Consider the following 14,531-nt stretch of genomic DNA (forward strand, 5'->3'; position numbering starts at 1 on the left):
GCCTGCACAGCATTCTAATTTGACAGCTGGTATACACGTGTTTGGGACTAGTTTTCTACAATATTACGCAAGTTGCGTGGGTTTCACAGGTCAGTGTACACTACTGGCCATTAAAATTGCTACACCAAGAAGAAATGCAGATGATAAACGGGTATTCATTGGACAAATATATTATACTAGAACTGACATGTGATTACATTTTCACGCAATTTGGGTACATAGATCCTGAGAAATCAGTACCCAGAACAACCACCTCGGGCCGTAATAACGGCCTTGATACGCCTGGGCATTGAGTCAAACAGAGCTTGGATGGCGTGTGCATGTACAGCTGCCCATGCACCTTCAACACGATACCACAATTCATCAAGAGTAATGACTGGCGTATTGTGACGAGCCAGTTGCTCGGCCACCATTGACCAGACTTTTCAATTGGTGAGAGATCTGGAGTATGTGCTGGCCAGGGCAGCAGTCGAACATTTACTGTATCCAGAAAGGCCCGTACAGGACCTGCAACATGCGGTCGTGCATTATCCTGTTTAAATGTTGGGTTTCGCAGGGATAGAATGAGGGGTAGAGCCACGGGTCGTAACACATCTGAAATGTAACGTCCACTGTTCAAAATGCCGTCAATGTGAACAAGAAGTGACCGAGACGTGTAACCAATGGCACTCCATACCATCACACCGAATGATACGCCAATATGGCGATGACGAATACGCGCTTCCAATGTGCGTTCACTGCGATGTCGCCAAACACGGATGCGACCATCACGATGCTGTAAACAGAACCTGGATTCATCCGAAAAAATGACGTTTTGCCATTCGTGCACCTAGGTTCGTCGTTGAGTACACCATCGCAGGCGCTCCTATCTGTGATGCAGCGTCAAGGGTAACCGCAGCCATGGTCTCCGAGCTGATAGTCCATGCTGCTGCAAACGTCGTCGAACTGTTCGTGCAGATAGTTGTTGTCTTGCAAACGTCCCCATCTGTTGAGTCAGGAATCGAGACGTGGCTGCACGATCCGTTACAGCCTTGTGTATAAGATGCCTGTCATCTCGACTGCTAGAGTGATACGAGGCCTTTGGGATCCAGCACGGCGTTCCGTATTACCCTCCTGAACCCACCGATTCCATAGTCTGCTAACAGTCATTGGATCTCGACCAACGCGATCAGCAATGTCGCGATACGATAAACCGCAATCGCTATAGGTTACAATCCGACTTTTATCAAAGTCGGAAACGTGATGGTACGCATTTCTTCTCCTTGCACGAGGCATCACAACAACGTTTCACCAGGCAACGCCGATCAACTCCTGTTTGTATATGAGAAATTGGTTGGAAACTTTCCTCATTTCCACACGTTGTAGGTGTCGCCACCGGCGCCAACCTTGAGTGAATGCTCTGAAAAGCTAATCATTTACATATCACAGCATCTTCTTCCTGTCGGTTAAATATCGCGTCTGTAGCACCTCATCTTCCTGGAGTAGCAATTTTAATGGCCAGTAGTGTAACTAAGTTTGTATGGAACCCACGGTGTGCGAACCTAACCCTCCCCCTTATCCAGATTTTTATGGATGATAATTCGCGACCACGTCGAACCGATCTGGTGTAGGAGCTGTTTGAAGGAGAGGATATTTGATGAAAGGGCTGGCTTTCCGATCCGATTAAGAACGCGTGGGATTCGTTGGGGAGACGCATGGCAGTACGTCCACATGCACCAACGATTACTAAACAGTTGTCAGCTGTGTTGCAGCGGAGTGAATTTCTACCATGAGAACTCCTTACCAAACTCGTGACCAGAATGGGAGCACGTTGGCACGTTGCAGAGCGTGCTTTGCCTTCGGTGGTGATCACAAACCCTATTAAGAACTGTGTCACACCTTTTGTAATGTCCGAGCACCATCATGAATTGCAGTGACTTCAATGTAGTTACTGTTTTTGAGTAAAAGTCTCATTACTGGGCGGCTCGGTGCGTATTTCTTTCAGTTACCTCCTGTGCCAGACTCTAGCAGTTCTTTTTGTGTATCGTCCAAGTTCCGTCGAATGTATTTTCCGGTACAATCTGATCTTCAATACTGCCCGACTTCCCTCTACACTGAAGACCGGCAGCAGTTGTTGAGACTTGAGGTTTGGAGGGCAAAGACCCGCTACATCCATATACATGGACTCCTGCCAGACCTTTCGACATAGCTTCATCGTGTTGCAGAAGAACGGCGTGGATCAGCGACGGCTGCGCATCGGCACGGGCGCCGGGGACCCGAACAAGCTGGGCGTCTTCACCAGCATTGACGGGCACTCCTCACTGGGCAAGTGGAGCACGGCAGATTGCAACAGCATCCAGGGCACCGACGGCTCCATCTTCCCACCCTCTGCTGTGTCAACACGCGCCACGCTGCACCTCTTCCAACACGCCCTCTGCAGGCGCATCCCGCTCGAGTTCAGGCACCATTCGCAGGTACTCCGACCTCTTCTTCACTTCACTCTGCTGTCAAAATTCTTGTTCCAACATCATCCAAAAAGTTTCTCCCATGTTTTTCGAGCTCTTCCCACTTCTCTACATCCTTTACTAGGTGTATTTTTCGTTACTTATGTCAATGAGGAGAAAATATGAAAAGTAGCACATGAAGTAGACAAAAGGAAATACAGATGCTTTAAATTGAGTTAAGAGAAATTGGAAAATTACTAAGTAGCAATGGCTAGAGCATAAATGTAAGACTTTAGAAGCACGCATAAATAAATGCAAGAAACATGCCAACTATACAAAAATTAAAGAGACCTTTGTGAAAAACAGAAGCATCTGTATGAATATCAAGAGCACGGATGTCAAGCCAGTAAGGGAGAGTGTTCTACCTGGGGAATAGCGCACTAGGAACCCAATGTATTTCCTGGTCAGTGCTTCAATCTAGCGATCGATTTTAGAATCACATGAAGGAATACACACTAGAGCCGACCATAAACAATTCCCAGCATTTTCTAATGCTTTTATTGTTGTGTATTATGCAGCGTTCGTAAATGCTGTGGGATCTAAATTTTTAATTGTTGAATAGTGCACTGAAGAGCCGAAGAAACTGGTCTACTTGCCTAATATTGTGTAGGGCCCAGCGAACATGCAGAAGTGATACAACACAACGTGGCATGGACTCGGCTAGTGTCTGAAGTAGTGCTGGAGGGAACTGACACCATGAATCCTGTAGGGCTGTCCATAAATTCGTAAGAGTACAATGGGGTGGAGATCTCTTCTGAACAGCACTTTGCAAGGCATCCCATATATGCTCAATAATGTTTACGTCTGGGGTGTTTGATGGCCAGCGAAAGTGTTTAAACTTAGAAGAGTATTTCTGAAGCCACTTTGTAGCAATTCTGGACGTGTGGGGAGTCGCGTTGTCCTGAAGCAATTGCCCAAGTCTGTCAGAATGCACAATGGACATGGTTGGATGCAAATTATCAGACAGGATGCTTACGTGTGTGTTATAATAATATATTTACTTTTGTGCGTTAACATATAGCTATAATTGACGGTGGAAACATATTTGCAGAGAAAAGCACACAATGATACATATGTTGTATTTTAGGCCAATAGACATAGCTAGTTATTATAGTGGTTTTGAATACCTTTACTGGTCAGGGCTAAATGACTATTGGAAATATAATTGTTTTTGGATAGCTCAACATGAATTTCCTAAGGGACCGAAGTTTATCATGCATTTACCAGTAGAATAAGATGCGGAGAAACTATTTCGCCGTATGCAACTTCCGTCCGATTTCGACGAAACAATTTGTGACTGTAAACCATCAAAATTTTCAGAATCATAAAATAAAAATAAATACGTGTGGTCATGAAGTAGTGAGCCATAGGTTCTATACTAAATAATTAGTCCATACACAAGTTCCATTTAACTTCGAATTTATGGCAGTCGATATATAACGAACTTACATCTTTTAACATTTCCAGATACACGTCGCACAATATAGCTTCTCACATGAATCTACTGCTTTGCAGTATGGCACTTTCACATTACACTAAAATAATTTTTTTATACAATCATAATACTACGGCATGACATGCGTGTCCGACACAAATTACGAGAGACAGAAGAGTCAGTAACTGTTCATCGAGAATATCTCTTACATCAAAAGAATGTGTAAAAATGTTCTTCTTTTGTCCGCCTTTCGCGCAGCGGCTTTCAAAGTCAATGGCTCTCTGTATCTTTGACGGTGCTTCCATAATAAACACGTCACTTCACAGGACGTTATTTGCTAACTGTAGCTGTTGCCGAGCGACTGCTCGGTTAGTGAATGATTTAAAATGGTATGGCAATCACATAATGTTACGGTGTCGCCTGTCAGCGTTGTATCTACACGTAACAGGTGTCCCCTGTCATTCCAACCACACACGACCCTCGCCATTGCAGAGCCTCCACCAGCTTGAATAGTCCTCAGCTGGCATGCACAGTCTACTAATTCATGAGGTTGTCTCCATACCCATACACGTCCATCCGCTCGATATAATTTGAAACGAAACTATTCCGACCAGACAACATGTTTCCAGTCATCAACAGCTCAGTGTTAGTGTTGACGAGCCCAGACGCTTTGTGTCGTACAGTCATCGAGGGTACATGAGTGCGCCTTCAGCTCTGAAAGCCCATATCAGTGGTGTTCTGTTGAATGGTTCACACGCTGACACTTGTTGATGGTCCAGCACTGAAATCTGTCGCAATTTTCGGAAGGGTCGCATTTCTGCCACGTTGAACGATTCTCTTCAGTCATCATTGGTCCCTACTTGCAGGATCTTTTCCTGGCCATAGTTATGATGGAGATTTGATGTGTTGCTAGATTCATGATATTGTCGTACGGGAAAGTCCCCATTTCATCGCTATATTGGAGATGCTGTTTCCCATCGCTCTTGTGCTGAATTTAACACCTCATTCAAACCCTCTTAAATCTTGAATACTTGCCATTGTAGCAGCAGTAACCATCTAACAACTGCGCCAGACACTTGGTACCTTATATAGGTGCTGCCGATCACAGGGTCGTATCCTGCCTGTTTACATATATCTGTATTTCAATACACATGCCTATACCAGTTTCTTTGGCGCTTCAGTGTATATTAAAGCAATTTTGAGGACATTGTTAATTCTTCAGTTGCAGAATTTTAAGGTGAGTAGAATTCTGTATATCTTTGAAATTAGTTACTAACATGTGAGCAATTAAGCCACCTTAACCATCGTTTTATGCAATGAAGCGCCAAAGAAACTGGTACAGGCCTGTGTATTCAAGTACAGAGATATGCCAACAGACAGAATATGCCGCTGCAGTTGGCAACTCCTATATAAGACAACAATTGCCTGGTGCAGCTGTTAAATCAGTTACTGCTGCTACAATGGCAGGTTATCAAGATTTAAGTGAGTTTGAACATGGTGCTGTAGTCGGCACACAAGCAACGAAGTGAGGGTTTTCCTGTATGACCATTTCATGAGTGTACCGTGAATATCAGGAATCTGGTAAAACATCAACATTGGACTGTTGATGACTGGATACATATTGCCTGGTTGGACGATTCTTGATTCAAATTGTATTGAACCGATGGATGTGTATGGGTATGGAGACAACCTCATGAATCCGTGGACGCTGTATGTCAGCAGGATACTGTTCAAGCTGGTGGAGGTTCTGTAATGGTGTGGGGAATGTGCAGTTGGAGTGAAGTGAGACCCCTGATAAGTGTAGATACACCGGTGACAGGTGACACACACGTAAGCATCCTGTCTGATCACTTGCATCTAACTATGTCAATTATGCACTCTGACAGACTTGGGCAATTGCAGGAGGACAATACGACTCCTCACAAGTCCAGAATTGCTACAGAGTGGCTACAGGCACATTCTTCTGAGTTTAAACATTTCCGCTGCCCACCAAACTCTCCAGACATAAACGTTTATGAGCATATCTGGGATGCCTTGCAATGTGATGTTCAGAGGAGATCTCCAACCCCTTGTACTCTTACAGATTTATGCACAGCCCTCCAGGATTCATGGTGTCAGATCCCTCCAGCACTACTTCAGACATTAGTTGACTCCATGCCATGTCATGTTGTGGCACTTGTGTGTGCTCATGGGGGCCCTACATGGTATTGGGCAGATGTACCAGTTTCTTTGGCTCTTCAGTGTACCTTGAGCAGAAGTTCACCTCACCATTGAACACATGATATTTGCAAATAAACTAGATTCCTTCAAGTACAAATAGTTTTTTCTGCCTTGAAAATAGAAATTGGTGTTAGTTGCAAATAACTTCTTTTTCAATATGTTTTTAACTTGTAACTGTTTTTGATAACACATGTTTTTAAAATGATTTAATGTAGCAGAGTGATAACATAACACATAAATTATTATATACAGTACTGACATGATTTTCTTGATAGCAATGCCTCTGAATTTGAATAGCACACTTGTTTCTAGATGCATGACCATTTTCTTCTTTAGAACAATTTTTCGCCTCTGAAAAAGTTTTACTTCACCAGAGCAGTTTCTGTAATTTCAGAAAAAGGCTGCAGAACACACATGTAGTGAATGCTATCATTTGAAAATGGAATAAGGAAATATACTGAATTTCTATTACAGGGATATTTAGAGGCAGAAGTCTGAAAAGTGTTGCATTTTGTTATTCAAAGCAAGGAAACAAGATAGCTGGATTTGTCCCTGAGTCTCCCAAATTTCTAGCACTTTTTTAAAATTTATTATAGAAGAAAACAACAAGAACTTTACTTAGACTTGTTGCAGCTGTTTAATTTCCTCACTCACTGAGGGGAATATGGCCACAACTTTTTTTGACAGAATAGCGTAGTACCATTTTTCTCTTTGGAAACTTAAACTGTACTTAATAAATGGTGCACTCAATGGTTGATTGGTGCAATAGGGCCTAGTGTGGCTACCACAAAGTTGTTATGATCTCAGTTTCATTGTTCATGAAGATAAATGTTGTATAGAGACTAACAGTAATGACTGTCTATTCAAGAAAATTTATGAATATATTTGCCTTATGTTTTAAAGGTTTTTGATAGCAGGAGATGTACATTTTCCACACTTAAATTTATGTTTCAATCCAGTCATTCATTGCTGAATGTAGTCAATCCATTAACTGCAGATAATTATTGGGCGGGAACCTATGTTTCAATTTTCATGTAGATCAGGATTTTTTTTTTTTTTTTTTTTTTTTTTTCCCCACAAGTCAGATTCAACATCAGAGTAAAAATTTCTTCTGGTTACTCACTTTCCATCATTGAATTGCACAGACTGCTTTCAACATGAGAACCTTCACCATTCAGGTCAGTCAACCACTCACTATTTTACTAGTCCCATCAAAACTCTTGATGTCAAGTCAAAGATATCTTTTATACAAAATGAAAATACAATACAAGAATTTATTTGAGTTAATATAAAATAACACATGTTGCTTTTAAGATTTTTGTGCATTTGTTACAATAACTGGAAATTAAGAAAATTAATTTTGTAAATGAAATAACTATTGTTAAATCTCCCCATTCTCTAATTGAAAATCATTGGTATATTTAATGTGAAAGGACAGGATCATACACATAATTCATTATTTATTGATAACAATATATATAATAATTATAGTTGATAATTTATTCCAAAAGTGAATCTTCAATGATTTATTTGAATTTTTACATATAAAAATGGGAAATGAAACTTCCTGATTTCATGCCACAACATTAAATGAAGGGACCAATATCTGATGAAATGAATCCCCATACCCTGAACATATTGCAAAGTTCAGTTCTTATGTGATTGCTTTTTTTGTGTTCTGGAACCATACAAATATGGTAGTCTATGATTTAAATTACTTGCATAAATGAGTGGTAAAAGTGCTTGCTATAATCATACAAATAGAAAACTGCAAAATGTGGACAGAAACACAACAACTTTTAGAAGTTTATTACCCCACAAACAGTTTTCATGTAGAAATCTGTAGCAAAAGTTATGATATTCTCTACACGTATCTTCAAAAGTATTCACAAAAATAAACATAAACAATAGTAAGTTATTACTGCACTGAATATCATGATTTTTCTAGAGAAACCCTCTACATGCATTTAAGCAATGTAACCAGTGAATCTTTTGTGGATGTCCTAGAAGAACTCAGTTTTCAAGTGCCTTAAGATGCAGACACAATGCAACTCATACCTCAGGACAGAGTAACAGGGCTATTGCTTTTCACAATACACATTAATAGCTCAACAGAACATTGTAGTGACTCTCTGAAGTACTTCCTACATGAAAAGATTGTCAAACAAGACATGCTGCCTCAATTAATATAGTTAGGAACCCAAGGGAATCAGTGAAGTTTGTTATCACCAAAAGTATTAGAACATGCTAAAATTTCCAATGTTCCTTGGGCAAAAATTTGTTTACTAATGAACAAAGGCAGAAACAACCATGAAATATTTAAATGTTATCACCTAACCTGAATTTCATGTACTTCAAACGACATCTCAGAATACTACTGAAAGCATTTCCAAACGGACATGCTAACTTCCTCTCTTCTTAAGCCAAGAGTTCAAGTTTTCAAAACAAACTTATTATTCAACTAAAAATGTGATTCTTTAGAGGCATGCAGTTCCCTCATTTTGAAAATCTAAAGGGACAAAAGACAGGAAAATCCTCAGCATAATGTGTTATTAATAATTTTATATGATTTTTATATCTAATACTTTCCTCTTCACTTAGTTTATACCATTCTTCAGTTTCTAATAACTTCCCCCAGTGTTAACTGTTTCACATAAATCAAATAAGTATGAACATAAAATGTTTTAAAAGGCAAATGGGTGCTATAATTTATGAAAAATAGACAAAGAGATTGTTTAAGAGCAGCAAAGAAGAAAGATGTCTTGTGATTAGCTGCAAAAAGCAACCATGGAGGTTATAGACGTAAGGCAGTCTAATATTTTGTGGCACTGTCTGATTTCTTTGTGCCCCTCCTTCGTCAGGTATTATAGTCAATGACAATGTTAGTGGCCTCTGCCTGCGAAGCTAACTAGCAATTCTGCATTGTAAACCTGGCACAAAGTACATAGACAGCAACTACATTACATTCCTGCACCTTCACAATGTTGTGGATCAGCTGGCCTGATTTTACTTCATGTTTGAAAAATTAATATACTTTAAAAGTAAGGTTCATGTTTTTTAAACATTTGATGCCTTCTAAGGGCTTCAGCCATTATGAGAACACTCACAGAACACACAAAATATTACAGAAATGAGTCAGCTGTAGTTTTGCACACATAAAATATGATAGGATGCTCAAAGATGATGAAAGTTTACACAGTATAGAACATGGAAATATGTTGAGCACTGATTGGCTAGCTGCATTGCTGTCTACTGTGCATCCCTAGCCAAAGGGTCATGAACGCTGTTGCAGACTGTAGTAGCCTACTACATGCAATCACTGAGTAATATACTGTACAATTCATCACAACTTACATCAATTAAGTTTTGACTTCCTAGCTTCATAAAAGAAATGAAACTTATAGAATAAACTGTTTGAACTCTAGCATCACAGTAATAATCTGGGTATTAATACTACACAGAACTGAGACTCCCAAGTTTTATCTTTATTTTATTTTTTAGAAGTCTCCATTTAAAAACTATTCTTTTTTATATTTGTTTCAAGGTGGCTGGTAACATTCCAACACTCCGCTTCCAATTTCCAAGAAACGTGTTTGATTCAGCATATCGAAATCCAGAGAATGCTTGCTTCTGTCATCCAGATGCTGATTTTTGTCCTCCATCAGGAGTATTTAATACTTCAGGATGTACTTTTGGTAAGAACATTACACTACATTTTTTGCAGTAAGCTTCATAACAAATCACCTTTTCATAATAAGTGTTTAATTTAAAGCTTGACAATAAGGAATTATACCAGTATTTATCACTAGATGCATTATCTGAAATTAAGAGTAAACTATAAGTCAACTTTAATTCAAAATGTTTCAGGTGCACCTATCTTCTTGTCATTCCCCCATTTTTACCTAGGGGATCGAAGCCTAATAAATGCCGTGGATGGTCTAACACCTAATGAGACACTGCACGACTCATATGTTGATATATATCCAGTAAGTTTTAATGTTTTATAAGCCTCAAAATGTAAAGAACTCTAGCATTTTCAATATCACAGAGCATTTTCCATTACAAAATTATTTGTTCCTAAATACAAAGGTGGTCATTATGTAAATACAATATCATACTTGTACACTGTCAACACAGGTATTAAGTTCAGTAGTAACATACTAAATTTTTATTGCTGACCTGAAAACAGCTTTCGCATCCCGCAACTACCCTCCCGACCTGGTACAGAAGCAAATAACCAGAGCCACCTCCTCATCTCCTCAAACCCAGAACCTCCCACAGAAGAACCCAAAAAGTGCCCCACTTGTGACAGGATGCTTTCCGGGAATGGATCAGATTCTGAATGTGGCTCTCCAGCAGGGATACGACTTCCTCAAATCCTGCCCTGAATGAGATCCATCCTTCATGAAATCCTCCCCATTCCACCAAGAGTGTCTTTCCGCCGTCCACCTAACCTTCGTAACCTCTTAGTTCATCCCTATGAAATCCCCAAACCACCTTTCCTACCCTCTGGCTCCTACCCTTGTAACCGCCCCCGGTGTAAAACTTGTAACCGCCCCCGGTGTAAAACTTGTCCCATGCACCCTCCCACCACCACCTACTCCAGTCCTGTAACCCGGAAGGTGTACACAATCAAAGGCAGAGCCACGTGTGAAAGCACCCACGTGATTTACCAACTGACCTGCCTACGCTGTGAAGCTTTCTATGTGGGAATGACCAGTAACAAACTGTCCATTCGCATGAATGGACACAGGCAGACAGTGTTTGTTGGTAATGAGGATCACCCTGTGGCTAAACATGCTTTGGTGCATGGCCAGCACATCTTGGCACAGTGTTACACCATCCGGGTTATCTGGATACTTCCCACTAACACTAACCTGTCAGAACTCTGGAGATGGGAACTTGCCCTTCAGCCAGGCCTCAATCTCCGCTAATTTCTAATTTCAATTTGCCGTTGCTCATACCTCACCTGTCTTCCAACAACATCTTTGCCTCTGTACTTCCGCCTCGACTGACATCTCTGCCCAAACTCTTTGCCTTTACAAATTTCTGCTTGTGTCTGTGTATGTGCTGATGGATACGTGTGTGTGTGCGAGTGTATACCTGTCCTTTCTTCCCCCTAAGGTAAGTCTTTCCGCTCCCGGGATTGGAATGACTCCTTACCCTTTCCTTTAATACCCACATCCTTTCGTCTTTCCCTCTCCTTCCCTCTTTCCTGATGAAGCAACCTTTGGTTGCGAAAGCTTGAATTTTGTGCATATGTTTGTGTTTGTTTGTGTGTCTATCGACCTGCCAGCACTTTCGTTTGGTAAGTCACATCATCTTTGTTTTTAGATATATTTTTCCCACGTGGAATGTTTCCCTCTATTATATTCATAACTCCGGAGATGGGAACTTGCCCTTCAGCATATCTCTCTTCTCGTTATCCGCCAGGCCTCAATCTCCGCTAATGCAATGCAAACATGTTGGATTGTTTATATATACATATATATATATATATATATAAACAAAGATGATGTGACTTACCAAACGAAAGCGCTGGCACGTCGATAGACACACAAACAAACACAAATATATACACAAAATTCTAGCTTTCACAACCAACGGTTGCTTCGTCAGGAAAGAGGGAGGGAGAGGGAAAGACAAAAGGATGTGGGTTTTAAAGGAGAGGGTAAGGAGTCATTCCAATCCCAGGAGCGGAAAGACTTACCTTAGGAGGAAAAAGGACAGGTATATACTCGCACACACACACATATCCATCTGCACATACACAGACACAAGCAGATGTTTGTAAAGGCAAAGAGTTTGGGCAGAGATGTCAGTCAAGGTGGAAGTACAGAGCCAAAGATGTTGTTGAATGACAGATGAGGTATGAGCGGCGGCAACTTGAAATTAATGGAGGTTGAGGCCTGGTGGGTAACTAGAAGAGAGGATATACTGAAGGGCAAGTTCCCATCTCCGGAGCTCTGACAGGTTGGTGTTAGTGGGAAGTATCTAGATAACCCGGATGGTGTAACACTGTGCCCAGATGTGCTGGCCGTGCACCAAGGCATGTTTAGCTACGGGGTGATCCTCATTACCAACAAATACGGTCTGCCTGTGTCAACTCATGCAAATGGACAGTTTGTTGCTGGTCATTCCCACATAGAAAGCTTCACAGTGTAGGCAGGTCAGTTGGTAAATCACGTGGGTGCTTTCACACGTGCCTCTGCCTTTGATCGTGTACACCTTCCGGGTTACAAGACTGGAGTAGGTGGTGGTGAGAGGGTGCATGGGATAGGTTTTACACCGGGAGCAGTTACAAGGGTAGGAGTCAGAGGGTAGGGAAAGTGGTTTGGGGATTTCATAGGGATGAACCAAGAGGTTATCTTTACAAATGTCTGCTTGTGTCTGTGTATGTGCGGATGGATATGTGTGTGTGTGCAAGTGTATACCTGTCCTTTCTTCCCCCTAAGGTAAGTCTTTCCACTCCCGGGATTGGAATGACTCCTTATCCTCTCCCTTAAAACCCACATCCTTTCGTCTTTCCCTCTCCTTCCCTCTTTCCTGAAGAAGCAACCGTTGGTTGCGAAAGCTTGAAATTTTGTGTGTGTGTTTGTGTGTTTTTTTTTATTGTTTCTATCTACCAGCACTTTCCCGTTTGGTAAGTAATGGAATCTTTGTTTTTAATATATTTTTCCCATGTGGAATGTTTCTTTCTATTTTATTCAATACATTCCTAATGTTGTTTTCTTCTTAGAAGGAGAAAATTTGCTGTAGGAAGTTGAAACAATTTGCCATTTCCTTTTTGTACACCCAACAGATTGTGGTCCATTAAAATTAAAGAAATTAAACTTCCAGATCTAAATACTCCAGTTGTACTCCACATCATCAAATTGAGTTCATGACTGGGTCTTTATTATATTTATTATCTGATCGCCATTGAATAAAACAGTCATTAACTTATCCCATTTAGTATTTCACACCCTGTGATTATAGTTCATAATAAAGGTTTCTCAAATATATTTAAATTAATGAACATTCTTCAGCACTGAACAAAAGTGTATGAATTTTCTTAAATGAATTTTTATCTACAAGTCAAGTTACATACAGGGCTAGGGCTCAAAATGACCCCCCTGGCATTTGGAAACAGCACTGCAGCTTCTTAACTACTGTCTTTCTGTTACCCTGTCAAACTCAACATGGGCTATCTTTCTAGTCGTCACCACATAGCTCTAATGGGGAACAAAATGGGACTACACCCCAATGTGCATCCCAAAATTAAATCTTTATCCAACAGTAAACTTTGAACTCAAAAGAGATTACATGGAACATTAAAACTAACTATGAACAACATTTTTGGTGTGTCACCTCATGTCATCTGTATCTGTATTCTGTCAAGGTAAGGACTTATTGTAAGGTAACATTTCAAAGAGATGCTTATTTCCTGCTTTGAGCTAAACAACTTGTGGATAGCCTCCTGCCACATCAAATTGTTGTGCACAGTTTAATTTTATAATGTCTTTTGTCTCAGATGCTAGTCTGTGAAATAATTCAGGGAATACAGGAGTACGGAATTCAGCTAAGTGCAAATAACAAATGAGAAAATTGTATCATAAGATTTGTCATCATTTGTGTGATTACTTGCTGAGGGAATATTGGAATAAATTTGCTGTTAAATTGCAGAATGATGTGATCCTATCATTTAAGGAGGACAACTTAACAACAGCTGTTAAATCCTTATGTGAACCAGATGTACATTTTATGTCAATTTTGAGTTTGATATGTTATGCTGAGACATATCCAGTGATGTCATGCAAACCAATCATAAATTTTTATGTATAAATTTCTAAAGCTGTTTCTAGAAATCAATTTGCCTGTTGCAATAAGTGCTAAATTGCACTGTATTCTTCATTTGAGTTTCTTTGCATTCTTCTTGAGTTTTGCACTTCTCCCTGTTTCAGAGGAATCTAGAGGCTTTCTATTCTTATAGTTCCATAATTTTGCTAACAGGTATCCTCATCTATTTTTCACAAGTGTTCTGGTCCATGTCTGAAAAACTACAGGCCTTGCTATCTTGGGCAAGTATATGATGAAATATTTCCATTTCTTGAATTTCCATCACATCTTGTTTATAAAATATAATAATTTCTCGGTCGCTAAAAACTGTATGGTGTAATCCTTCTGCTTCAGATATACTTGGAAGAACTGACACAAAATATTTCAGTCACAAAATTCCACTATTCTCAAACAATTAAATGAGATTTTTACGTTATCTTAAGTGTTGTGAAGTGAGAAATGTTGACGCAGCTGATGATCATTGACAATTCCTCATCCTACTTTGCAGCAAAATACGGATTTTTCATCCTTTAATTACATATCTGATTTGGAAGAGATTCAATATTTTGTCAGAT

General features: G+C 40.1%; 1 protein-coding gene across 1 annotated transcript in view; it reads left to right on the forward strand.

The window, feature by feature from the left end:
* LOC126419891 (lysosome membrane protein 2-like) overlaps window positions 1-14,531 on the forward strand; it is a 217,926-nt gene that overhangs the window by 178,647 nt on the left and 24,748 nt on the right. Inside the window, exons 6-8 of the mRNA XM_050087155.1 lie at window positions 2,205-2,453; window positions 9,683-9,833; window positions 10,006-10,124. Of these exons, the coding sequence (XP_049943112.1) occupies window positions 2,205-2,453; window positions 9,683-9,833; window positions 10,006-10,124 (519 nt within the window). The remainder of the gene's footprint in view (window positions 1-2,204; window positions 2,454-9,682; window positions 9,834-10,005; window positions 10,125-14,531) is intronic.

The sequence above is a fragment of the Schistocerca serialis genome, chromosome 9, assembly GCF_023864345.2.
Source record: "Schistocerca serialis cubense isolate TAMUIC-IGC-003099 chromosome 9, iqSchSeri2.2, whole genome shotgun sequence".
Lineage (NCBI taxonomy): Eukaryota > Metazoa > Arthropoda > Insecta > Orthoptera > Acrididae > Schistocerca > Schistocerca serialis.